Below are 27,675 nucleotides of genomic sequence, written 5' to 3' on the forward strand. Positions count from 1 at the left end.
TCTATCGGCAGCGTAGGTAATTAGTTTTCATTAAAAGTAATCAAATGTTGCATATATTAAAACAAAACAAAGAAAGAAATAGTGCCTCCAGCAATGCTGCTTTAGGCTGCGGCCATAGTGCACGCAACTGCGCACGCGGCATGAACAAATTCATGTAAGTGCACCAGTCAGGCCATACTGCATGCGGCAGCGCGATGACGCGGCAGGATTTGGAAGAGACAACCCCATTAGATTTTTCGCGCTAGGGCCTTGTCACGTGAGCCGTTTGACCCGAGGGCGAACCAGCCTGGTGACGTCACGGCCACGCCTCTCTGTCGCGCGCGTCAACGGAGTCCAGAGATTGCTCAGGCGACAGGCGCCTCCTTGAGCTCTGTCACGTGCACAATGGCCGCAGGCCTATTCATTGTGATAGATTTGTAAATAATAATAATAATATGGTTTGTTTTGTTTCTTTGTTTTATATATGTATACACTGTTGGTATTTGTGATTATTATGTATTATGGAAGCTATAGATTTGCCATATAGCTGTATTTATCATTTAATAACACATTGTACAATAGATATTTAATCTGACACGTTGATACATTGAATAGACAAATGTATTTATATATTATTGCATACAATATGCTATTATAATCTAGTTAATACATTTCAGCACTTTTTTGCACTGTCTGTATTGTGTCCCCTTGCTCTTATGGTTTATATGCTTTACTATTCAGGATACATACTAGCATTGCATATATTTTTCCCCTCTGGGTGGCACTGTTTGGATGTTATGAGGAATCTATTGTTGCTTTGGTGGGGTATTTTTGGCCTGATGAACGCTCCGTAGTCATTAGACGATGTCACTGAACACATAGGTGCTGTCTCCACAGTGCGTTTATGTATGTTAACGTCAGCTTTTTAATTGAGTCACCATGCTTGACAAAGGGCTTAGTGTTCAACATACATAGGTAAAGATTACACCTTCCAGTGTGTATTGAAGCAGTATACCGGGTGCTTGTGTGATAAGGATGGACGAGGAAGACACGGTGAGTGCGTAGGTTTGCTACTGGCGGGCAAAGTGACGTCGGAGCAGGGTGAGCGTGATAACGTCACGCGCTTCACCACGGCCTCCTTGCATGCACTCTGTAGTGCAGAGGGAGCTGTGTGTCACTGCCTGTGCACTGGGACATGCCCAGGCATGTTAATACCATAGCATGAATATTGTCAGCAGCTCTCAGCTGGTCATTTATTCATATAAGTATGCTTAACTATTGTTAGATAATATGTACAGGGTTTATGCTTTGCTAGCGTTAAGTAATGTGTTGGGTAAATTGCATTTCTTCTGTTATTCAAATTTTCACCTTAATGTGGATAATTTACAAAGTAAGCAAATCTGGAATGTGTGTGTGTGTGAATATATATATATGTGTGTGTGTGTGTGTGTGCTCGCTGCAATGTACATGTCCAGCGTGAGAGAGCGCATGCCCATGCACGGCGCTCAGCTGCTTGCAGAGGCAAGCAAATTTGTTTAAGCCGCTCGCTGATGCGTAACGTTTTGGGCGGTTTGCCCAATGGGGAGCGAACAAGTACCGTGACGACATGGACACGCCCCCATACGCGCGCAACTAGCTGGCCAGGAAAAGCACAGCCAAGCAGAACACATGATGTCACGACGCTTGAGCGCCAGCACAGCCAGGGTGTAGAGACGCACCCGGGCTTGGCGCATTTAAATACCTTCTTCCTGATGGATGCGTCCAAAGTGCTGTTGCGCGCATGCATGTGTGCTTGCACCAACTGCTTGAGGAGACAGAATTTTTTTTTTCTGCGCAATAGCACGTCACATGACCAGGTAAGAGCCAATGACAGGACAGCAGCCACAAACACCAATTGGTGGAGCTGAGGCTGTGGTGACACGCGCCCCACCTCCCCCCCGCGCGCAATTGAACACGTAGAGAGCAGGAAACCCAATCGCTCCTGCTCAGGCAGATCGTGACGTCAAGCCGCTTGAACGCGCGTCTCCTCACGTGCTCATGGTAGTGGCATGGGCGTGTGCTAATGTGTGCGCCACAGCGCGCACTCCTGCAGCCCCAGCGATGTGTGCACTAGGTTGCAGGAGATTGGGGAGGCGATAGGGGCGTGGCGAACGCGTCACGGCACTGGTTCGCTCTCATTGGCTGAACCAACTCGTGACGCTGACGTCACGCGACTGCAGCTCGAAATCTCAATTTGAGTTGTCACTGCAAAATGTAGCAGCGTCGACGACATTTTGAGGAACTATCATAGGCAAACAGAAAAGAGTCCCGGAAGTGCGCGAATGCAAGCACGCGCACGTAGCGACGCCGCCACCATGAGCTCGGCTTAGGGCTGCGGTCAGGTTGAGGAGACGCGCACTCACGAGGCGTTACGTCACTGCCCGAGTAGAAGCGAATGGGTGTCCTGCTCACTGCGTGCTCACATGGGAGGGGGGAGCAGGGGGGTGTGTGTCACAGACAGGAGGGTGTGTGTCACTGACTGGAGTGAGGCGTGACGTCAGCCTCAGCTCCATCTGATTGGTGTTTGTGACTGCTGTTCTGTCATTGGCTCATACCTGGTCATCTGACGCGCCATCGCGCAGAAAAAAATAATTTCTCTGCCTCCTCAAGCACAGTGTCGGTCCAAGTGCACGCGCGCAACAGCACATTGGATGCGTGCGTCAGGTAAAGCATATTTAAACACGCCGAGCACGCACACGCCTCTACACCCTGGCCGCGGCCTTGGTGGCACAGCGCTGACTGACCTGTCCCGGCAGTGACGGACAACAGCAAAAATATAACGCACCTGGGATATTTCCATCCCTGAAAATAAGTGCAGTATTGCCCATGTTATTGCACATGTAGTATAATATTCTAGGTGCAGTCCTGCTTCTCGGCCTGTTATCCTTGGAAATGCAGGACTGTTGTGTGCCAGAATGCACTGGGTTTAGCAATGGCAACAAGAGCAAGGGCTGTCTGAAATCTCACAACATTGAAATGCACTGAACCTGTTAATGGTATTCTTATTATGATCTCTGTGACACATATCTGGTGAATGTATTTGATTCTAAACAAGAAAAGGAAAACAGGGTGGTCAAAAATATTAACATAGGAACCAGCTAGAGTGCAGGGCTGCCCCTCCCTCTCCGAGCAGTAGCGTGCATCTGATGCCCGCACTCCGTCTCTTCTCCCCCTTCCCTACACACTAAGTGGCGCAGCTGTGAGTGGCTAACAGGCCCTGTTTCTGCTTCCGTGTCGCGCTCGTAAAGCAGGATCGGTTGCTCTGCGGCTGTGACTAACCGGTCACTCGGCACCGCAATACACAAGTGCGAGGGACAACATTTATTTGGAAAATGTTAATCCCTGAGCATTTTTATATACCTGGCTTTATAATACAAAGACAAGTAATTGAGCTAAAGTAGCGCAAATTACATCATTTTTGTATCAAAGACTTTGCTCCGATATTTGTGTTTTGGGGAGTGTTTTTTAAGCAGGAGCATGACTCACAGATAATGAGATGTGCGCAATGGCATGTACATTTTTTCCCTTTTCAATGTGCGCCAAAAGATCTCCAGGTCTGAGGTGATAACGCTCTTGTTTAGAAATCTGCATGTGAGACTCTGAAGCAACAAACTTTACTTCTTACAATTTGGATCAAAAACTGACGCGGTGCACTGAAACAAGTTTTTCTGTTCGATGATACATCGGCCCCACTCACATTATGCGAGTCCTGATGAGATTGACAGTTTAAGTATCTAATTGCAAAACCGCTTTTGGCTTTGTCTTTTAATGTAATATTCTGTGTTTTCATTAAATAGAAAAGTAGTCCCAAGGGGGGCATAGAAAACTAGTCCCTGTGACTATAGGGATACCATCCCTTAATTCTGCCTGTTTTCATTAAATAGGCTGTCCTCGGTTATCTGACGAAATCCGTTCCCTGAAACTAGCGTTGGATAGTGAAAGCATTAATGGGCCACGGCGATCGTCGGATAATCTGTTCTGGCGTCAGATAATCCATTCTACGGAATGCATTGTGACGCTTCGGATAATCCGCTTGTCATAACGCTTGATAGCGAGGACTGCCTGTATAGCAAAACCCATATATTTGTTAAATGTGACCAGTTTCAATAATGGTAAGAATGCAGTAACAAATGACTAAATTTCTGGTCTTCATTGTGTTTTCTTGGGGGTTTTTTTCTCAAAGAAAGGAAAGCTAATTGTAACTGTCAGAGCTAATATAACTAAATCAACATTTATGGCTCAATATATATTTATATATCATTAAAACAAAATGTTTATATGAAATATAAATATATTCAGTCAACATCCCTATTCTAGCTAACTCAAATCTAAGGACTTCAATGTTAATGATTTGGAGGATATATTTACTGTTTAGATCATCATCAGCCCATGTCGATCAACTGCTGGATGAACACCCCCCCACCCCCCAATTGATCTTCCAGGTACTGCGGTTGCAGCCTCTCTTTACGTTGCGCCAACAAACCTGATTTCATCCTCCCATTTTGTAACACGTAGCTCACCACAAACGAAGCGCGACCGTGGTGCTGAGGTAGGGAATTGAGTAACGCCAACCCACAGCCACGTGGGCGCACCTAGGATGTAGATTGGTCATGCAAGCTAGGCCAGGATGGAGATGTAAGAGTAGTGAGGGTACTTGCCAATTCCGGAGAGGAGAGTTGCGGATCGTCGGGGTACGTAGCCAGGTTCAGGATAGGAGAGTAGCGGATCGTTGGAGTACTTGGCCAAGGTCAGGACTGGAGAATGGCCGTACAAAGCCGGATCAGGAACGGAGAGGTGCGGAGTCCAAGAGATAAGCAGGGTCAGGCAACAAGAGGTTAACAGGCAAGGTCACAGGAACTAGAATACAGCAAGGCACGGTGCAGCACTAGACTATGCTCAGTAATGAGAGTCTGAACCAGGAAGGCATATAAAGGTAGATCCTGCAATAGAAAGCCAGAATAGAACCAGGAAGCGGAATTCTATTGGCTGCTGGTGCACACAGGTGTGCCCTATGATGCAGCGTGATTAGGAACGGGGGCAGGATCGATCACGCGTCACAGGTCGGGGCGGAGCCTGGAGCGCACGTCACTCCCACGCCGGTCCTGTCCGTCACCAGAGTGTGGGCGGAGCTTGAGACGCGCATCAGCAGGGAGGCTGGACGAGCGCACCCTACGTGCGCCGGAGCGGGGGTGGAGACAGAGCCCGGACAGAGAGTCAGACTGTGCAAGATGCGTGTGCGTAACTGGACCAAGCGATTGCGCATCCTGGATGTCCGTTGCAGAAGGGCCTTTAAGGTGAGGAGACGCTCTACAGCCGCCAGGATGGCGATTCCTCACAATTTTACACTTTTTTCTTTGTTAAATCTTTTTTTATTAGCGAACTTACAGATCAGTACATGTTATATCTTCCAAATTTTACATGGTGAAGCATACATATTAACAATACTCTCTGTTCGTTTTTGTACTTTCACACTGTGTAAATGTCTCTTTATTTTTTATTATTAACATAACGACAATTCACTTGTCCAACAAAACTAGTTGTATACAGTCAACCAGATTATACCTCCATGTTAGAGTTGTGTGCAGAGGTACATATAATGGAGACCGATTTGGGTGCAATTATATCTTGGCTTTATTAAGCCTGTTCCTTTATCCAGGCAACACATACAAAAACAAAAACCCCTATCCCTTTGTAAGGGCTAACTTACGTTCCCAGACCCTATCTGCAGGACTGGGGGGATATTTCCATTACCAACCTATCACCCCAAAGTCTCAGGTGGCCCTCCGTATCGGTCTCTGGCAGGTTCCTGGGCCCTCGGTATCATGGAAATATAGGTGTCTGGATGTCTTGATCTTAGTACAGCCTTTGTCCTCAAGACAGTGTCTGTGTGCAGGCTTCTCTGCGTTCCTGTGTCAGCTCAATTGTGAACTCAGGAAATCTCTTTCCTGTTTCCCAAAGGAGGCTTTTCTTAGAGCTCTATAGTGGCCAGGTGGAGTCTAGTTAATTGCATGTCTGCCATTAACCAGCTCCCTGCTTGATTTAGAGGCAGTTTCTCTCAAACAGTGATAAGTTCCTGTTAAACGCTATCTTGGATCTTATGCTCCAATTAAGTCACACAAGAGCCTGTCTTACTTTTTGATTGTTGCCATGGTCTTTTAATCACTCTTGGGATCCAGTCGAGGAATATCTTTGTCCAACGGTGGTCAATTCTTCTTAAGATATGTCCGGCCCACTGCCTTGTGATGATGTCACAGACTTTTTTGTTTGGTTTCAAACCCATTGATTATTTTTCCTGTCTCTCTGTCCATACTTCTTTGAGTTGTCTGGAGCTTCTGAATTATGTGTGTATGAATATCTATCTCTGTCCAGTTGGTAGACAGGCACTCGCAGGAACTTGATGAAAAGGAATTGATTTATTATTATCTACATGTGTGTTTTCGGTTCTCTTTGTGACGTTTCTCATCGTGTTAGGACCCAAAGTGGACTGAAACATTGATATCTATCATAATCACTTTATTTTAATCACGTTCCTGTGGGTGCCTGTCTACGAACTTGTACTGTATGTATGTCAGACGCTTCAGACAACTCAAAGAAAATGATGTTTTCTAGGTTTAGATGCATCCTGGCAATTATTGCCCTTGAAGGTTAAATATTCTCAGAGAATAGTTCTCATGACATGGTACTTCCTACCTTCTAGTGAATGCCCTAACTGAAATGTCATTAATAAAATTAAGATTTCTGTGATAACGCATAAACAATTACATGGTCTGCAGACTTAAATGTGCTTTCTGTGTATGACGCTATATTTTGTTCTTTTATCTGCTGCCAGCACACACTTTACAAACACAATGATGCATGCTTACTGTATAGTAGGTGAAGAAGTTGCAGGTTCTGGGAACTGACTCATGTATGTAATCATCGATTCAGCAGAGTAAATAATGCCCACTTTTTTTCCAATGGACTGTGCTGAAATCATTGAATTGCAGTAGTTTGTTCCATGCACTATAGTTTTAGAAAATCGCAAATAAAACAATTCGCTTTTCATGATAACTTTGAAATTGTTACATTAACAGAAAACATATAAAATGAAAACATATTAAATGTAATTATTGAAGAAAGCAAGCTGTAGGTGGGAGGATGTAACACAGCTGTCACCAATCCTTTGCCCACCTTCCTCTATTACCTGTTTTTAGGATATACTTCATAATAAAGAGGTGGAACAGAACTTATATGTTTGCTATGTACATTGCTGCACCAGTGTTGCTTGCAGTAATGTCAAAAGTCATGGCTCAGGTGCAATCTTGCAATTTTCAATCAGTAAAAGCGTTGAAAACAGCAGAGTCAATTTCTTCTCCAGTTCCTCGAGAAAGTTTTGGAACATCTAAAGCTTCTCCATTCCTTCACTGGAAAGAATAATAGGCAGTCAACCTTATCACCCTTTCCAGTGGTATTGGAAAGAATTTTCCCAGCCCAGTGGATGACGAGAGGCACATTGGGACTGATTTGAAAGTCCAGCTTTGAGCATTTCTCTCTGTGCAAGGGGGGGCAGTTCGGATTGATGTTCTGTTGACTGCAACTGTTGAGACATCATTTCCTAGACACATTAAAATGGCACCTTGCGTTCTTCTTTACACTTTAGTTTAGCTGCGCTCTCTATTCTGTCTTTGGTCCTTTCTTTTTTCGGCACGAGTTGTCTATCAACTTCACTCATATACCATATTTACATACTGTAAGCCATCTCTGTGCAATTATAAAATCTTTATCTTCTATGGAGATATGACTCAGAGCGTCAGCATGTGCTATATAAAATAGAATATTCAGACTCTCAAGAAAGTCTTTCTTTATCTGTTTCATTTCTTGTTTTGGCCCTCTTCTGCAGAGTTTTCCATGAGGAGATCAACTTTTCCACTTTTGGAAGAATGTTTCTCTCCTGGGAAGTAGGAATTTTGGCTTTATCCCAGAAGGCAAGCACTTCTTTAGTCACTAGTTTTGCACTCTCCCTAATTGTGTTTTTTGACTTCACCACAATCATACATCTAAAGTTAAGATGGCTGACATTTTTCCCATAGTCCATTGGATGACGTTTGAGTGATGCATATGCATAACTATTTTAGCGTTTCTTTGGATTTAAAAGAAACCCAAACAGCATCTTGTATATTTTTTTTAGAAGCGCTTCAATATGTGCTTCACCCTCCCCCCCCCGGTTCCCCATAAGTTTTTTGGATGGATGTATATCTTTATTTATATAGTGCCATTAATAATAGTATTAATGTACATAGCGCTTCACAGCAGTAATACATGTGACATAATCATATGAATAACAAATACAGATAACACATAATGGGAGTAAGTGCTTCAGACCTAAAAGTAATATTAGGAAAAGGAGTCCTTTCCCCGAAGCGCTTACGTATGCGTGTGACAGCCACTTAAACAAAATAAGAAAAAGCCCATATCTACATTCTGATTCACTCACTGTTTTATTACAATTTACTTACAGGATTTGCTAAGTAACCGCCGATCTCCCGTGATGGATCAGCGAAGATCCGGCTTCCCTGGGTTCACACTATGGCCGCCTATTTCAAAAGAGGAAGTGCAGTGCTTTCGTAAAATGGTTGCTACAGCAAGCCAAGGAAGTTCAATACATTAAAAAGGGCATAGAGTGGGGGGCGTGTCTATGACGTCATCCAGGACAGACGGGTAAAGGGAGAGCTCTGGAGACCCCTCTGTATAATTACCAATTTTATACCTTTTAACCCGGCCAAAAACACCCCAAAAACCACAGAACCTCTCTCTGAAACCGCAGGGATGGCAAATAGGGGAAAAAATCAACAGCCCCAAGGGGTTGGAAGGTTCTTTACCCCCGCTAAACAATCTGCTGAGACGGGAGGCAGGAGGCAAGATGGCCCCCAGACATCCAGTGCACGAGGCACACAAGGCCTCACTAGCCCGGCGAGCCCCGCTGAGACCCCTCCATCACCAGACGCAAGAATCACAAAGGAGTTTCTCGAGGAGCTACATGCTAAGCTCCAAAGATCATTGGAGGCGAATATTAAAGAGGCAGTGGCTGAGATAAAGCATGACATTCAGGGCCTGCAAGAACGAACCACAACCCTGGAAGCTAGGCTTGATGAAGCCCTCCAACATCAGTCAGAGGCTGACGACGAGATAATTCGCCTGGGACATGAGATTCACTCCCTCCGGGACGGTCTGGAGGACCAAGAGAACCGGGACCGCAGGCAGAACCTGCGGATCCGCGGTATCCCCGAGGCGATAATGCCCTCCCAGCTCAGGGCTTACCTCCAGGACTTTTTCCTCGCTATCTCCCCTGATCTCGACCCCCGGGACATGGAAATAGACAGGGCTCACAGGGCACTGGGTCCGCACTCAGAAGACCCTAACCGCAAGCGGGACGTGATCGTGCGCCTCCACAGTTTCTCAACTAAGGATAAACTGATTGGTGCCTGCAGGGATAAGGACACGATCACGTTCCAAAATGAGCCATTACAGGTCTACAATGATCTATCCAAGTTAACCGTGGACAGACGGAAGGCAATGCGCCCCCTGACACTCCTACTCAGGGAGAAGGGAATTAAATACAAATGGGGCTTCCCCTTTAAGCTGACCATCTCCCACAAAGGAAAATTCCTGACCATCCGGCAGCCAGAAGAAATGGAACCTCTGGCTAAAACCCTGGGCCTCCCCGCGGAACCCTTCCGCCACACTCACCAGCCTGCCAACAGACCCCGGGAAAGGGAGGACCACCCGGTTAGAGCATCAGAAAGGATCGCGGAGCAGAGGCAGTCCAGGGAGCGTTGACGGGTGTCCCCTGCACACAGAGAGGCCCTCCCGGGACATTTCTACCGCCTTCCCTAACACCACCTAAGATGGCGCCGCGAGGGTCCCCCGTGCAGGAAACACTATACGAAGCACTCACCGCTCAACAGAGGCTCCCAGCAGCAACCGGAGGAGCGACCGGATCCATCCCCCCTGACACCATGAAGGCACCACCCGCGGCAGCACTGGAGCTCGATGAGGTGGGCCCACCTCGTGCGCACCGGATTCCCCCAAGATGGGCCCGGTGAGTCTTCACTCCGCTGCGGAGCACCACGAGGCATCCTGGGCGAGATCGTGACGATGCCGACGTCATCACCGTGCGCGACCCCCGACCTTCAGACTTCACTCCCCGCATCACGTGGCCCTGACCGGATGTCCCACACTAGAGGCGTCACACGCACAGCACCAGCGGAGGCCACGCAACAGCCCGGTTCCCGGATGGAGTGCCGGTGCCCCCCCCTCGGCCGAGGGGGGGTCAGAGGGTCTCGCTGGCGGTCCAACCCTTGACGATCCCAGGGGACCATGATTTCCCCCCTCCGCGGAGGGGAGGACGGCACAGGATATCCCGGTCGCCCCCAGCTATGCGGTGTCCACGGACGGAGGGTCTGTAGCACTGTTCCCCCCATGTTACCCCTGGTTACTGTTATTATATACCCCATCACCCCCAGTTTGGCAACAGGCTTTAATCACCACTGCGTCCACGTCCTCCCAGTTAGAAGGACCCATAAAGAACTCACAGGGCATCCCCCTTCCCCCCCCCCTTCTCCCCCCCCCCCTCCCCCCTCCTCCCCCCCACTCCCCCTCCCCCTCCTCCCCCCCACTCCCCCTCCCCCTCCTTCCCCCTCCTCCCCCCTCCTCCCCCCACTCCTCCACCCCCCCCCTCCTCCACCCCCCCTCCCCCCCCCTCCTCCTTCCCTCCCTCCCCCCTCCTCCACCCCCCCCCTCTCCCCCCCCCCCTCCCCTACCTCCTCCGCCCTCCCCCCTCCTCCGCCCCCCCCCTCCCCCCTCCCTCCTCCCCTTACCCCCCCTTCCCCCCTCCTCCCCCCCCTCCTCCCCCTCCTCCACCCCCTCCTCCCCCCTCCCCCCCTCCCCCTCCCTCCGCCCCCCCCCCGACCACGCAAACCCACCCCCGCCCCCCCACCCCCCCTACATCCACCCCTATCCCTTCCAGCCCCCACCGGGCGGAACCGCTCACCTCTGACCCAGATCAGCCGAACACGCTTACGACAGCGGGCCTATCAAGAGCTGCACCCAGATTCCCCACACGAGGGTACAGGACGCTTGGGTCATAGGGAAGGTCTGTTGTCAGGATTGCTCAATATACACTATGTTTACTATCTAAGGTCGAAAGTACAAGCCTGTACCGCCCCCTATCCCCCCCCCGTCCTATATCCCTTCCCCAGCCACCCCCCCGATCCCCATAGCATCTTCCCGCCCCCCCCCTCCCCCTACTCTTCCCCCCCCCTCTCCCCCCCCCCCCTCCCCTGGCCCCCCCCCCTCCCCCCTACCCTTCCCCGCTATAGGACCTGCACCCTAGCCCCCCCCCCAGTCCACCCGGACTGATCCACTCTACCTTGAACCTGACTGGTTAAGCATGCTCTCGAATGCGGACCCAACAGGCGTAGTTCCCGGGTTCACCACATGAGGCCGCTCAACGCTGGTGTTATAGCAAATGTATAAGGTGAATACTGCTATATATGATTCATGTATACTGCTAAGGGTTCAATGTACCATCTATGTTATATTGTCACTGCTAAACGCCTACAGTAATGAACAGTAATGACTCAGTGTTTAAGCCTGTACCCCTCCCTACCCCCTATCCCCGCCCCCCCCCTCCACCCACCCCCACCCCGGCGTTCTTGAGCAGGAGCAGCTTCGCGACCGTCGGCTACCCGAGGAGAATGGAGATATGTCTCTTGATGTCCCACCTATGCTCCACCCCCCCTGCTCCCTCCCTCTCACCATACCCTTCTCTTTCCCAAGACCTACACCCTCTTCCCCCTTCACCCACCCCCACACCCCCACACCTCCCCTCCCCCACACCTACTGAACAGGGACCCCCCCGTATACCCCCTCCCCCTCCCTCCAGCTACTAAGCACCGCAGACAGATAACATTGCCAGACAACAGGTCCCACCAACCGAGAGCCCATAAGGAGATCTCATCCCCTCCCCCCCCTCCCCTTCCCCCTCCCCCACACCCCCCTCCCTCCCCATTCTCCCCCTTCATCACCCCCTCCCTCCTTGTCCCCCCCTCTTCCCCCCCGCCCTTTCGAGCAATCATTCCCACAGCGACCTTTAACGTCCCCAACCCCTCACCTCCCGACCCAGTTACCCCTCCCTCGCCCACGCCCGCCCACATACGGCTAGGTGGAGCAAAAAGTCCTGCGGGCCTGACATCCCACCGAATGAGCCAACCCGGCGAGGCAGAGGCCGGTTGAAGCCACAGAATCTTCTGGGTCTCCACCCGACCCGCCTTCACTGGAGAGCGTTCTCGGACCCGCCCCCAAGGGTCTTATACCCCACTAACCGGTTCTTTCTCTAAGACCGGTCCCACACGTTTAGACCCCATTAGGGTCGATTTTCCTCCCCTTTTCCAACCGCTGCTACTGTCCCAGCGGCCCGACTCCCGACCCCTCATCCCCTCGCCCATTCTGACTGCTCCCCCTAGCACTAGTCCAGCGATAACACAAGCGGTTTTCGCTGAGAGATAACAATGTCTCACCAAAAAGCCCTGAAAATTATCTCCCTCAACGTGAAGGGACTCCACAATAATAGAAAGCGACGCCTGGCCCTCCAGGAGATAAAGAAAACAGGAGGGGACGTTGTTTTCCTCCAGGAGACGCACTTCACGTCACAAGAGCCGCCTAAAATATTCCAGCATGCATTCCCGATGAGTTATTTCTCATCTTTCAGCAGCAAGCGTAGAGGGGTTGCCATTCTGTTCCGACAGGGCACCCCATTTAATTTAACAAAAATTCAGGCAGATCCAGAGGGGAGATTCATTGTAGTCTATGGCTCACTATCCAGCACGTCAATCGCCCTTATTAACCTATACGCCCCAAACGAAAACCAGACTGAATTTCTTAAAAAGGTTCTGGAAGAAATTGACCCACAATACCTATCCTCAATACTCATTGCAGGGGATTTAAATATGGCTCTCAACCCAAAGGAAGACAAATCGAGCCAACCAGGGCGACAACACTCCACTCAGTCACAAAGACTGGGGAAAAAATTTAAGGATATTATGAGAGACTTTTCTCTGGTAGACATTTGGAGAACACAGCATCAGGGACAGAGAGATTACACTTTTTACTCGGCGCCCCACCAGTCTTACTCCCGTATTGTCTACTTCCTTGCTTCCAAGAACGTACTAGAGGCTACCACTGATACAGATATCGGCCCAATTACATGGTCAGATCATGCTCCCATCACCATGACCCTGTCCATCCCCTTCGGGAAAACTATTTCGTACTGCTGGAAATTAAACGATTCCTTACTGAACCACTCCGGGACAGTGCTGGAACTCAAAAAATCCCTTAGGGAATACTTCAGAATAAACACAGGCTCCGTAGCCTCTCCAGCAAGCCTGTGGGAAGCCCATAAGGCGACAATTCGAGGAAATCTTATCTCGATTGCCTCCCACCGGAAGAAAACCAAACTCAGATTATCTAAAGAGCTCACAGACAAAATAATCGATCTAGAGCAAAAGCATAAAATAACCCCTCCCGGAGAATCTATAAACAGTTGACAACTGCTCGAAACGATCTAAGGATCATCCAATTAGAAGATGTAGAAAAAGCTCTTAGATGGACGGGTCAAAGGTATTACGATAAAGGGAACAAGGCCGATAGACTTCTTGCCAGCAAGTTACGAGGCATACAGAAAAGATCGCAAATCACGGCGATCAGGAATAACTCTGGTGAACTCCAATATAACGAAAAAAAAATAGCAGAGGAATTCACCAAATTCTACACTAAATTGTATAACCTAAGAACCCACTCTGCTAACTCTAAAGAGACGGATACGGCATTAGCAGCCGGTTACCTTTCCGAGTGCGACCTCCCTTCATTAACAGAAGAGGAGAATACTTACCTAAACGCGAAAATAACGATAGACGAATTGGAAATGGCCGTGAGAGCCTCAAAAAATTCTAAGGCGCCGGGCCCTGATGGCTTCACAAATGCATACTACAAAAAATTCTTTCCCATTCTATCCAAACATCTATTAAGTTTGTTCAACTCATTCCTTGAAGGGAGTCCTATCCCGTCCACAATGTCGTCCGCAAATTTGGCAATAATACTTAAAGACGGGAAGGACCCCACCCAATGCGGAAGTTACAGACCAATTTCATTGTTGAACAACGACCTTAAACTATATAGTAAAATTTTGGCGAACAGACTTAATCCCATCCTCCCGAGATTAATACACAAGGACCAGGTCGGGTTTGTCCTGGGCCGTCAGGCCTCAGACAATACACGTAAAATAATTAACTTAGTAGATCATGCCCACCTTTCAGGCTCAAAGTCAATGTTACTAAGCCTTGACGCAGAGAAGGCATTCGACAGAATTGATTGGCTATTCCTAAACCAAACATTGATTAAATTCGGCTTCAGAGACTCGTTCCTAAAGGGCGTTCAAGCACTTTACCAGAACCCCTCAGCCTCGGTACGCCTCTCGGGCGGAGGATCTGAACGATTCCTAATCCAGAACGGTACTCGGCAGGGATGCCCCCTCTCTCCCCTTCTCTTCGCCCTTACGATTGAACCACTGGCGTCTAAAATAAGACAGAACCCTAATATCCAGGGAATCCCGATTGATAAAACACAATACAAAATTTCCCTATTCGCTGATGACATCATCCTTGCTCTGACTAAACCTCTAACTTCCCTCCCCAACCTCCAGAGGGAACTGATGGAGTTTGGCAGAGTATCAGGATATAAGATAAACAGCGACAAATCAGAGGCCCTAAATCTTAGTCTCCCGGATCCCGAAGTCAATCTCCTCAAAACCAATTTTACCTACAGATGGTGCCCTTCACACATTAAATATCTGGGAGTTAATGTGTCAAGGCACTACCGGGATTTATACCGGGATAACTACCCGCGTTTATGGGACAAGATCAAAAAGGATCTAGATCAGTGGGAAGGTTACCAGATATCGTGGATCGGTCGAATGATTTCCATTAAGATGAATATACTCCCAAGAATGCTATATCTCTTTCAAACACTCCCGACCCACGTCCCAGGCGCTGATCTCAAAAATATGCAAAACAGAATATTTAACTTTATTTGGCAGGGCAAAAGACCCCGAGTCGCCAGATCGGTCCTGATGGCAGCAAGATCTAGAGGAGGTCTGGGGGTACTGGACTTACACAGATATTACCTAGCTGCACAGCTTAAGCAGGTGGTAATGTGGAATGCCGACCCGACCCGTTGTAGTTGGGTGGAGATAGAGACTCAATGTGCCAAAATGCCTTCTCTGCAAGCCTGCCTCTGGAGCCTGGACAGAGGGGAGGGACATACACACAACCTGAAACTTCAGGCCTCCCGATTCACATGGGATGTGTGGTTACGTTGCAAATACAAATATGGCCTTACTACTAAAAGCTCCCAATTGACCCCTATTTTTAACAATCCAAAGTTCCCCCCGGGATCTGGATCTAAACTGTTCGAACAATACCGCATGAGGGGTATAGAGGCGATTGCGGATTTTCTGAGCCTGGGGAGGCCTCTGAGTTTCCAAGAATTAAGGACCAAATATCAAATCAGACAATTGGACACATTCAAATATCTTCAAATTAGAAACTTTATTAGAACAACTTGCCCTCTCCCAGAATACCCCACTCTCACAACGTTCGAACATCTCTGCGAGACAAAGACCCACCAGAAAGGTCTCATCTCAGAGATATACGGGGCACTAGAACGCTCCTCGACCCCAAAAGAGCACGACTATATGCTCAAATGGGCAGCTGACCTGAACTTACATATAGACAGAGAGACTTGGGAAGAAATCTGGGAGACAGCCTCGGAGACCTCCCTATGTACTACAATAAAGGAAAACATTTATAAAATTATGTTCGGCTGGTATCTTACCCCAGCCCGATTAAACCAAATCTACCCTCTGGCTTCGGATCTATGTTGGAGAGGCTGTGGTCATAGAGGGGACATGGTCCACATCTGGTGGTCCTGTCCAGAAATTGTAAAGTACTGGGCCAAGGTCCAAATTTTAATAAAAGAGGTCACCGACCTGGAAGTGCCTATTGAACCACTGACCTACCTGCTGGCGGCACCACTGAAAGACATTGTCCGACCAGTCAGGAAATTGATATCCTTCATTTTTACTGCGGCTCGTTGCTGTATTGCGGCATCCTGGAGGAAAACAACTACGCCGGCACTGGGAACAATTAGAAAAAGAGTCGACGAGGTGATGATCATGGAACGACTCATCGCCATCGTTCGACCAAAACTGCCGGCCCACGAGGAAATCTGGGACCCATGGTCCTCCAAAACTAGGGCCAGACAGCCAATCCCTACGCCCCAAAGCCCGGACACCCCTCCATAGGCGATCAACCAATGCTCTATAGCTCACACCCCCAGACAGTCAGACGCCCTCCCCCCGCCCCATTCCCCCCTCTCCTCTCCCCCTCCTCCCCCCCCCACCCTCCCAGTCCCCCTCCCCTCTGCCTTCCCTCTCTGAAGGCTTCCCCCCCCTTTTCTACGGACAACGGCGGTTGTCCTTCTGCTCCCCCCCCCCCCCCCGAAAAAAACTGTGGATTGGAAAATGTTAGGCGTTATAGTACAATACCAATGCATGTTTAACTGAATGCCTAATAAAATTGTTTTGAAAAAAAAAAAAAGGGCATAGAGTGTGGGCGGGAATAAAAAAATTAAATAAGTACTATTTTTTCCGATTTGTAAGACGATGTTTTTTTACATAAACTTAAGTTAAAAGTGCATACTCGCCTTCTAATCGGGACCGCCCACTTTGTGAGCCAGTCTGCAGTCGGTTGTATGAGGGAGAAGGGTAAAATGAAGGAAGCTTCACCTTGGGGCCCCGAGACAGGCGTATTGCTTGTGGCAGTAAGGTCAAACGGAGACACAGGGTTGCCTTATTTTCGGGTCGCCCTATAATCGGGCAAATATGGTATTCTCTAATACAGTTCTACACAACTGATTTATTTAAAAAACACAGGATTTTGATTTGCTGCTTTAAGTTGTATATGCATTTAAAAATGGTATGTTTTTGTATAATTTGTTTTACGTGGTCTATATATTGTTAAAAAAAAAAAATCAATACAATTCAGAGCCGCAATCCCTCCGAATTTCAGTATTGATTTTCTTTAACATAATCAGGAACGGGTTTATCCGAAGCTAAATGAACGTTATTTTTCATTCATTTCTTTAACCCCCCCACCCCCCTCCCCATCGCCTCCTGGTTTCCAAGGTATTTGTGTTTTAGTTGTCGGCGTTACTTCCTGTACATCTCCCAATGACTTTGTGTCTTGCTACTGGCCCATGGAACCCACAAGATGTGGGGGACTTTTTGATCACCCTAAAGGGGGAGGAAAACACTGGGAACTAAAACGGTATCTTGGGAACTGGGCTGGGGGGGAGTGAGGGGGAAGATCCTCTGTGGGGTGGGAAAAATTGTGCGGTTCGGTGCCGGAGGACCCCCAGGTTCGAAATCTGTAAACAACACCTCTCTGGTAACAAGGGGTGAAAGCTTTGCATCACTTTGGCTAAACGACTTTTACCCTATTATGCACTGAGTTTATTTTGTCTTGTGGGCCAGCGGCAGGCGATGATATCTTACAAGTTTGTGAACTGTTTTACCTGAGATACGGTGTACAATAAATGCGCAAGTCTTTCATGTTGTGCCAGATCTTTTTAGCAACTAACTCATGTACTGAAGTGTAATCTCTAGTGCACTGGTTTAAAGCCTGTAAATATATATAGCTGTTACATTATTTATCAATAGTATTTTTACATACATGGGATACATTGTCAGTGATGCCACAAAGTCTCAATAGATTCCAAGCAATCACAATACAGCTTTAAGAGTTCCATATTACTTACGTTTTAAAACCGCTGCTTTAGTTCACTTCTATGCATTCTGGGCCCAATACAAAAGGGAGAATTAAATTGAATTTTGACTGAGAAGCAGCAATGTCCTCAGACAGCTGGGATTATCGCAGGGACATGTAGTGCGGGCCTCTTCCCTTCTCCTTCGGCATCTCCTGCTCAACGTCCCCGTCATCATGGCGGCGTCATGGCAACTCTGCGCCACAGGTCGTCCCACTGTCATAGTAACGTGATGCCTTAAGAAGCTGCGACGTGACGTCTCATTGTCATGGCGTCGTGCCACCATTTGGGATTGCAGTACTATTTAACGTCGCGGTGCCATGATGGCGTGACCCTGAATGAGGTGATACCGCGTTACAGAGGCCCCGCACTTTGCCCCCGACAATCGGTTTAATTGTGGTGAGGAAGAGCGCGGGGTCTGTGCACAGGCACCGCAGGTCCCGAGTCTGCATAACATTTCGGGGAGCGGCTCCTTCATCAGTTGCAGCCTCAGTGCTCCGCTCGAAGATCATGCCGGAAATTTCTCTATGGCCTATTCATTTGAAATATAGAAAAAAATGTATGGAAAAGATATCTCGTGCGCTAAGTGAATATCACAACCGCTAAGTGCAGAACAGAATATATTAAACTAAATAACTAGTGATGTGCACTACTTGCAAAAGTTCTGGTAGGCGTATAAAAAGTGTTAAATCCACATGTAACAAAACATAAATACCAGGCACGTATAGGAAGACACTAATAAGAGTGTCACATGCAAACCAAAACATAAAGTGTCATAAAGATAGTCACGTGGAAAAATGCAATAAAAGTTATCGGTTTCAAAAGTCTGCTGGCTCATAAAGGTCACATCTATATGTGAACATTCTGCTGCTGATCTCAGATAGCTGGATACCTGTATATAGAGAGTGGGGGTAAAGGGAGAAAAGCACAGGGACACGCAATAGTGTAATATATTTTACAAAAGAAGCATAAAAAGATATAACGGTAATGCTCTTACAGGAATAAAAATCGTTGGCAACAAAAACACCAGAATCATAAGGCTCTGACGATGATCCAAAATCACACCGACTGAGCGTATTCAATCACAGAACAGTTACAGCGCCACGGCAGGCTTTAAACCGTCCAGCGTGGTCCTGACTCGGCGACTGGATCCGTAGAGGCTGATCGTTCTCTCCTGTGGGCTTAAGACAGAGAGCCGCCTATCCATGAGCAGGAACCACGGAGTCCTCATCTGTGCGAGGGAGACAGGGAGTAGCCTTCCCCGCTACATTGTATCACTACAGACAGACGTACCTGCCTGAGTCATCTAGCAGAAGGTTTTGTTTCATCGTCGGAGCCTTATGATTCTGGTGATATTGTGCTAACGATTTTTATTCCTGACGGGGCATTACTGGTTTATGGTTTTTATACCTCTTTAGTAAAATGTATTGCACTATTGCATGTTCCTGCATTTTTCTCTCTTTCCACTTTCTATAAAAAAAAAAAAGTATGACTTCTTGGGGGAAATATTTATTTCAGAATATGGAAGCTTGTGTGTTCAGTCATAGGTGGATATATATATATATATATATATATATATATATATATATATATATATATATACATACTCTCCTCTGTTTCCTCTCTCTCAAATAAGCTTTATTGGCATGATAGATAAAAACATTTCAGTATTGCCATAGCATAAATATCAGGGGGTAGGTTATAATGATTACACAATACAGGTAGTCCTGATTATCCAATGTTTCACTTTACAACGAATGGCATATCCATCGCTTTACAATGCAACCCTATGGGCCGTTTTTCGACGCCTGAATGCGTTATCCAACGCTCGCCGCCACCGATTAACATGGGACTCACTTTACAACGGCTTCACTACCAACGCTACTTCCAGAACGGATTCCGTGGGATAACCGAGGACTGCCTGTACATGGGTAACAGTTACGCACATGGATGTGGGGTTTAGTGGGTGTCTGTCAGCCGGTGACAGGTGCTGATATAGTGTGCAGCAAATTCTGCTGTAGTTTCATATTCTCCTAGGAGGATTGCTATTTTTTGTTTTCTTCTATATTAGTAAAGTTCTGGATAAGAGCTGTGAGTAGCTCTAAGTGGGAAGTTTTTTTGCAGCGGAGCAGGAAATGTGTTTCATCTTCTACCTCTCCTAGCTCACATCGCTGGCACACTCGTCTCCCGGGGCTTCCAGTTCTGTCTGTGCCTGCCTGTTTCTATTTCCAGGCTGTGGGCACTCATTCTGTACTGGCACATGGTCTGTCTCTGCCTTGGTTCTTTTACCTTCAGTAGATAGGGTGCCAGTGTATTCTCTCTGTGGGCCGTGATAGGTCCCCAGCTTCTTTGAGCACTGGATATCATTTTTCCACATCGCCACATACTGTTCCTTCATTTCGCTGGCGATTGAGTTGATTTGTTTCTTTGGCATGTTGATCTGTGTGTGGTTTTGTTCTGGGATGAGAGGACAAGTTGTTTGGCACAGGGTTAAGTGAGTAGCTCCTGGTGTTTCATTGCCCTGTAGCAGAAAGATGTGGATAGCTATTGCTGAGGTGAGCCCAGAATGTCAGTGCACCCTGCTGCACAGTGAGCAGTAGAGGAAAGCGGCATGTCTCAGCCCGGCATGCAGTGTTTGATGTACTCCTGTGTACTTGGAGAACGTGTTTGCACAAGTCGAGGTGCAGTATTTCGGTTGGGCTGGTATCCCATTTTGTAAAGTCTGGATATTTCACACACTCGCACTTCACTGCCATAAAGAAGGATGATGCTATTGAATATTTTCACCCAGACTCTTATTGGTGGTTTGAGGTGGTACAGCTGTTTCCTTATTGCATTAAAGGCTTTGCAGGCCTTCTCCATCAGTGTATTTATGGTCGGGTTGCATCTCCCTGATGAGCTGAGTGTTGGACCGAGGCTCACCGTCGGTTCCAGTGTATTATCATTAAGTGGGAATTGTGATTTGCTGCATGGTTAGATTTTTTTTTCCCCTGGAAACCATTATTCTGGTTTTCTCTTGGTTCACAGAGTGCTCAGGCCTGGCTGAATTTTTATAGTATTGCCAGTTTCTGTGGGAGGCCCTGTCTGTTGGTGACAGCAGGATCAGATCAGCATTTTATTGCAATGTACCTTTTTTTACAATATACTTGAAAAAAATGTGTTTGTGTCTGTGTATATTTTGTGTATATTTTGTAAGAGCAGACAAATATAACCGAAGGCATAGGTAATGAAGATTGGAAGGTAGAATCGCCAAAGCCCCAAAAAAATGCACCATCAGCTCACCGAGTGGAGGGCTAAAAAAGTTTTAATAAGACTACATAAAATGAAAAAAATAAGGAAACAAACAAAAAACTAATACATAACAACCCTACGCGTTTCAGGCTCCTCAGAGCCCTTTCTTTTGTTTGTTTCCTTATTTTCATTCTACCTTCCAATCTTCATTACCTATGCTGTCGTTGCTTGATTGGAGAGAAGAGCTGAGGATCTGAGGGTACGTGGGTGTTGACGTTCACTACATTCTCCCCCGTGAAATCACGTGTCTACAGAGGAGAGGAAGATTTTCCGGACGGACCGGACGTGCTATGACGCACTTCCGGCACTCGGGAACTCCACGCCAGAGATGAGAGACCGTGCAGTGGATTTCCAGGACGTTTTCGTCTATGCTGCAAACAGGGCTGCGTTATGAGGAGTGCTACAAGAGGGATCCATAGAGGTACCGACATAGTCTCTCTATTTTCTCAGGATCTCAGGTAGCGTTTTTCCATTGGAACTCCCTTTCCCTAACACGCAGTTCACAGTGTTTTCTCCATCTACATCAACATTCGTGTTACACCTACGTTTTTGATTCACCTCGTTGCTTACCTCAGCAGCCTACACTTACATTATATCATTGTCTATTTTTTGGAACTCTCTGTTAGAGCTGTGAGTAGCGTTACCACTGACCAAATATAACCGAAGTTAAGCTTTTTATATTGGTAATCATTTACTGTTTACTTGGCTTTTCTAAAACTTTGTAGAAATAACATATTTTGCATTATGCAAAACTATTTCAGCAGAAATTCACTTTTTTTATTTGATTTATTTTTCTTAATACATATTGTAATCTTCTGGACAAGGAGTGTACATTTGAAGATGTTGGACCTGTTTGGTTATACTTTAATGTGTACATCTGTTCTAATTGTGTGGACAGAGCTCAGATCTAAAAATTTGTTTGCAAACTATAATGCTTTACATCAGGGGTGCGCAAACTTTTCCCGCTACGCACCCCTGCCTGCTCTCCTCCCCGGCTGGGTCGCCCCCCCCCCCCCCCCCGCTCGGCTTCGGATTGTGATGTCACGTGACCCCGCGGCATCATTTGACGCCAGGTTACCATAATGACACTGGAAGGCAAGGTAAGTTTGCTACAGAGGCCTCGTGCGGTCCCCTGGCATTTAATTTAAATGCATTGGGGGAGAGCGCCGGACCTCTCGAACCGCCTTGCCCCCCCGTCTGAAAATCATGCGCCCCACAGTTTGCGCACCCCTGTTCTACACCACGGATAGTATATCATTTTGTTTACTTTTTTCTTTCTTTTATGTCGAGGTCTACATTTCTTGGTGACGTTTTGGATGCCAGAGAAACTTTTTTCACAACATGAGTGAAACAATGCTTTGCATTACCAGTCTACCACATTGCTTGTATTGTTGGTGCATTAAATATCAAATAGGGTGGAGTGACAGCAGAGTGATATGGGGGAAGGAGGGCAGAGTATGACCTTGGTTGAAGTGGGTGGCATGAATGGGCTGTGAGCTTGGTGGCATGTGTGGGTAGAGTGATGTGGATGGCATGAGGGGGTAGAAGGTGAAGAGTGCTTCACCTCGGTAGTAACTTCAGTGGGAGCCCAGGAGACTTAGCAGTGCAGACTGAGGGGAGTTGTGTGAAGGAAAGTTATGCGCTGAAGCCTGTCACGTGGCTACCCTCCGTGTATTGTTGGGCGTGTACACCGCGGCAGTGACAGGATCACCGAGATGTTGGAGGGGTCGATGGGGCAGGAAGGAGGACTGGGAGTGAGGACCAGCGGGGGGTGGGCAAGAAGGGCGATGGGAGGATGTAGGAGAAGAATAGGATGGTCCGCAGCCCTGCTCTACATTATTTTACTATATAAAAACTCCATATGCATAATATTGGTGCAAGAAGTTGAAAGCTATCCTTTTCAGAAGAAACTCTTCCTGATAGAAAGATAGAGCAGGTTAGTATGACGAGGTGCATCATACAACTTTTATTGTGTCAAGTTATCAAACTGTTTTGCCAGCAATCAATGCAGATGAGTGTTTAACAGTTACAGCAGTAATTCCAATGTTAGAACTGTAACCATTGGGCATTTTATACTTGTCTGGTGTTAAAAATTGCACATCTCTGGAACTGGTGGGATGGGGGGAGGGGTGGTCACCCAGAGGGGGAGAGACGGCAGGTCGGCCCCAGTGATGGTCAGACCATTTACAGTTTCTTACAAACATTTCTGCTATACAATATATTGCAGACACCTCCAACAGGAAAGTGGTTAAACCAGGGTTAACCAAGCTCCAGTTCTCAGGGGCCAGCAACAGGTCAGGTTTTCCCCTCATCCCTGCTTCAGCACAGGTGGCTGTCAGTGGCTCAGCCGGAGACTAGAAACCTGACCTGTTGGTGGCCCTTGACCAGTGGAGTTGGACCCCCCTGCCTTAAAGCATCTGCGGCAGTTCTCTATTAGGCTGCGCTTATAGTGCACGCGACGGAGCGACAGCGCTACCAGAAATCTGGTAGTCACTGATATTTGATTTTTTTCGGCGATGGTCTCCCCTTGCGGCCAATCAGGAGCTTCTCTGTGCCTCTGCCCTCCCCTTTTGTGACGTCACTGGACTTGTAGCCAGCGACGTCGCCTAAACTTTAAATGCAACTTTCGCAATGGCGACGGGTGATGTCATCGGTCGCTTCGCCGGCACAAGGTTGAAAGTTACACTTGGGTCCCAGGGCCAGTACATCAATGTTAAGCCCGGGCCGGAGCCGGAGTAAGCCGGGCATCCTTGTAGGACCCACTTGGTAAACATCAAATAAATAATTTCTAGATTTTGTCAATTTGCGACTGCTGTTTGTTAAATGTTTTTTTAATTGTTTTTACTCTGGCAGAGGGATTATAAAGAGCCTTGTCCGCAGTGCTCTGAAGTGAACTGGGGTATAACCGATGAAAGCAAGTTTTACTGCAAGTCGTGTCACACTGTCATAGAGGTAAGTAAGTAGACCGGACAGGTAGCTTTACCCCATCTTGCATTAAGCCTTGTAAGAAAACTCCTAATGGGTAGATAAGATTGGAACTATTGATAACTGGGTAATAGTCGCGGTGATAATGCAGAGCCATAATACATTAGTAATGTTTGCACCTTTACAGTGAGTTCAGATAGGCGTGCTGCTGCTTATTTAGCGATATCTGACTAGTTGGCCTCTTGTTCAATGCTAGAAGGGATTAGTCTGACATCAGTGATGATGTCACAGAACCACCGATTTCGCCTGCATCCTGTGATGTCACCCATGCCCCCTTGCTCGACAGACCCCTGACGTTGCTACACCTGCCATTGTTCCCCACCACCAGTCACAGAGTATTGGCCACGGAGAACACTGAGCCTTGTTACATAGTAAGATGGACAGTGTTCTAAATGCCGGTGTAAAGCAGTGGTTGGATATAGAAGCTCACAATACTATATGGAGAACACTATATAATGACTTCCATCCAGTGCCACCAAGCTGGTACAATGCACTTACAAATGTCTTTGTGACAATGGTAATGCAGTTAAAATAACATCATAAACAATACTCGTGCATTTCTGGCATGGATCACTCCTGTCCTTACATCTCATTGCATGTCGTCTGATCTTGCAGAGAACCAAAGAGGTTGCAGAGTCGGAGACTTTCTCTGCCAATGCAAAGATCCAATCCATCTCCAGAGGCCTGAAACGGAAGAAACAAAATGGTGAGTACAGGGCTATAATGGAGAGAGGTTGCTATTGTTAAAAAACAAAAAAGACAATCTTCTCAGAGAAATAAGGGTTGCACATATAGGAGAAGAAACATAAAACTTCTAATGAAACACCTAAGGGTTAGAGGAACTTCATAAAACACTAATCTATACAATATTACATCTTTAAAAGTACTAGGTCTGTGTGATTTTAATATTATTTCTATAAATTTTTTCACCACACTAAATAATGCATTATACTGTATGTATATCTTAATTCAGCCGTGCGCAAACTGGGGGGCGTGGGATTTTTTTGGGGGGAGGCGCAGCGTTTGCAGAGGCCTCAAGCTCTTCCCCGAGGCATTTAAATTAAATGCCGGGGGACCACGCGATGCCTCTAACTCACTTACTGGGATTCAGAAGAGTTTGTGTGACGTGGCATCAAGTGACGTCGCATGTAGGTATGTATTTATTTATATAGCGTCATTAATGTACATAGCACTTCACAGTAGTAATAAATGTGACAATCATATAAATGACAAATAATAAAAATAACATCATGGGAATAAGTGCTTCAGACATAAAAGTAACATTTCAGGAGAGGAGTCCCTGCTCCGAGGAGCTTACACCCGCCACAATGGCAACGCGGCGGGTGTAACATTCAAACCTGGCATGGATATGTTCGGTCCTCACTACTCCCGCCACCACGGTCAGACGGCAGAATTGATGCAATTTGTAACGGCTAAATTAAAACGAGCACATTAATCCCCCTGTAAATAATTAATTGCAAACATTATACAGTGGAGCTTCCAAACTGGGTATTACTTGTGTATCATTAGTAGATATTGTGGAATAGAATAGGGCAGGGGTGGCGAATTCCAGTCCTCAAGTGCCACCAACAGGTCAGGTTTTCAGGATATCCCTGCTTCAGCACAGGTGAAGTCATAATGACTGAGCCACTGTTTTAGCCACCCGTGCTGATGCAGGGATATCCTGATAACCTGACCTGTTGCTGGCACTTTGAGGACTGGAGTAGCCCAACTCCTGGGATTGGGGGAAGATCTAATTAGCGGAGTAATTTTGCCAGATGGTCCATTCTGAGTGGGTTGTTGAAGAGGCGCTGTGGGGTTGAACAAAATCAGAACCTTTCTTCAACATACTGCTTTCCTGCTTTCAGAAAAGGGCTGGGACTGGTACATTTGTGAAGGTTTCCAGTTCATACTGCTAAAACAAGCCGAAGCACTGCAGACCTTGGGAATTAACCCTAATGTTAAGGTAAGACTTCAAACCAGAAGACAGTCTTCAAACTAAAGGGCATAGCTAGCCATAGCGTGTTTGAAAGGGGCCTGTGAGTGTGAACTGCTGTGCATGTTAAAAGAGATGTGTTTTTATAAGGAAGTTAATTAACAAATTATTTTCAAATAGTGAACAATGCTTGTAATTCTGTTTGTCCGAGGTTTCAACTTATCAACTTTGCTTTGAGTGCGTATCCTTTTCCACCCTCAGGTTTAATAGAATATATAACTTGCAGATCAAGTCCTAAGACTGCACTTGATGGACAGAGTAGTCTGATATTGTATGTTGCAGTGTAGACTCCATTTTATATGTTATATGTTTTTAATTGGTTCTCTCCTTTGGTAATAATAACTTTTATATCTTATAGTTATGTTAATAAGAAGGCACTGACGGCTGATTTTTCCTTTATAGTAACCAACTACTGAATGTGTTGTTTGATTACAGGATGTCAATTACAGTATGTGGGGATGTTAGAACAGAAGATTGAGTTGGACGGCTTCTCTTGTCTGTGTGTCTGTGTGTCTGTGTGTCTGTGTGTCTGTGTGTCTGTGGGTTGGAAGGACTAATAGTGGAGATGAGAAGGAATCAGTCTGTTCACAATCTCTGCTTTGTTGCTGTGAAACGTTTCTAGCTTCACTGTGATTTTTTATTTTTATACAATAGGATGAAATCATGTGTAACTTTTGGAGGAGGTATCTTCAGAAGAGTAAGCAGGCATATGTCAGAAGGCCGGCTTATGAAAGACGTGGAAGTCGGACTGTAAGTTCATTGCTCAGGGGAAAAGTTAGCTGGTTAAGGGATAAATTCTAATAGAGGGGAAAATCTATATTTCAATGTCAACCGTTAAATGTTGACATTGTCGGGCTGGGACAGTAGTATCAATACATGAATTATGATTAATCAGGCAAACCCGAGAAGACTGGACCAGGTTTTAGGTACATTTTGAGCTTGCAACTTTTATAGCTAGAAACAAAATCTGCAGTGATCATGGAAAAATTATAAACAAATGTTGTTACGGTGAACATTTTAAGAGTTTCATAAATGTAATATATTTTTGTGTATATTACAATTACACAAACCCCCTGCAAGCTCAGAACCCAAACCCACCATAAATATATTTGTGTGAAAAGGAGTGTTACTGGGTTTGTGACCTCCATGTATACTGTACTACAAGAGACAAAAGCGCCACTGCTACATCCAAGATGACAAATTATATAGTTAAATACACATCTTTCTTCTCATAAGTAAGGGTCATTACGTTCAATCCTTGGGCCAGGGTATTTTTAGCTTGAAAGCTGTATTTTTACTGTAGTATTTCCTTGAACCAGAAAAAGAAAAATGTTCAGCAATTTCAAAGTGGAGGATGTGAGTAGCAGAACAAATGATGCGTTTGATTTGCAAGTGCTTTTTATAAAATAAATACATTTATGATTTTGTTTTTAAATGTAAGATGGGCCGGTTCATTCAGTTATCGGGTT

At 46.6% G+C, this 27,675-nt stretch overlaps 1 protein-coding gene across 1 annotated transcript in view; it reads left to right on the forward strand.

The window, feature by feature from the left end:
• The first annotated feature begins 818 nt into the window (after positions 1–818).
• The window catches only part of TAF1B (TATA-box binding protein associated factor, RNA polymerase I subunit B), a 133,080-nt gene continuing 106,223 nt past the window's right edge, over positions 819–27,675 (forward strand). The window contains exons 1-6 of the mRNA XM_075598345.1: positions 819–1,032; positions 8,516–10,455; positions 24,079–24,177; positions 24,826–24,916; positions 26,079–26,176; positions 26,861–26,956. Of these exons, the coding sequence (XP_075454460.1) occupies positions 10,375–10,455; positions 24,079–24,177; positions 24,826–24,916; positions 26,079–26,176; positions 26,861–26,956 (465 nt within the window). The 5' untranslated portion in view covers positions 819–1,032; positions 8,516–10,374. The remainder of the gene's footprint in view (positions 1,033–8,515; positions 10,456–24,078; positions 24,178–24,825; positions 24,917–26,078; positions 26,177–26,860; positions 26,957–27,675) is intronic.

This window comes from Ascaphus truei, chromosome 4, assembly GCF_040206685.1.
Source record: "Ascaphus truei isolate aAscTru1 chromosome 4, aAscTru1.hap1, whole genome shotgun sequence".
In the NCBI taxonomy this organism is placed as follows: Eukaryota; Metazoa; Chordata; class Amphibia; order Anura; family Ascaphidae; genus Ascaphus; species Ascaphus truei.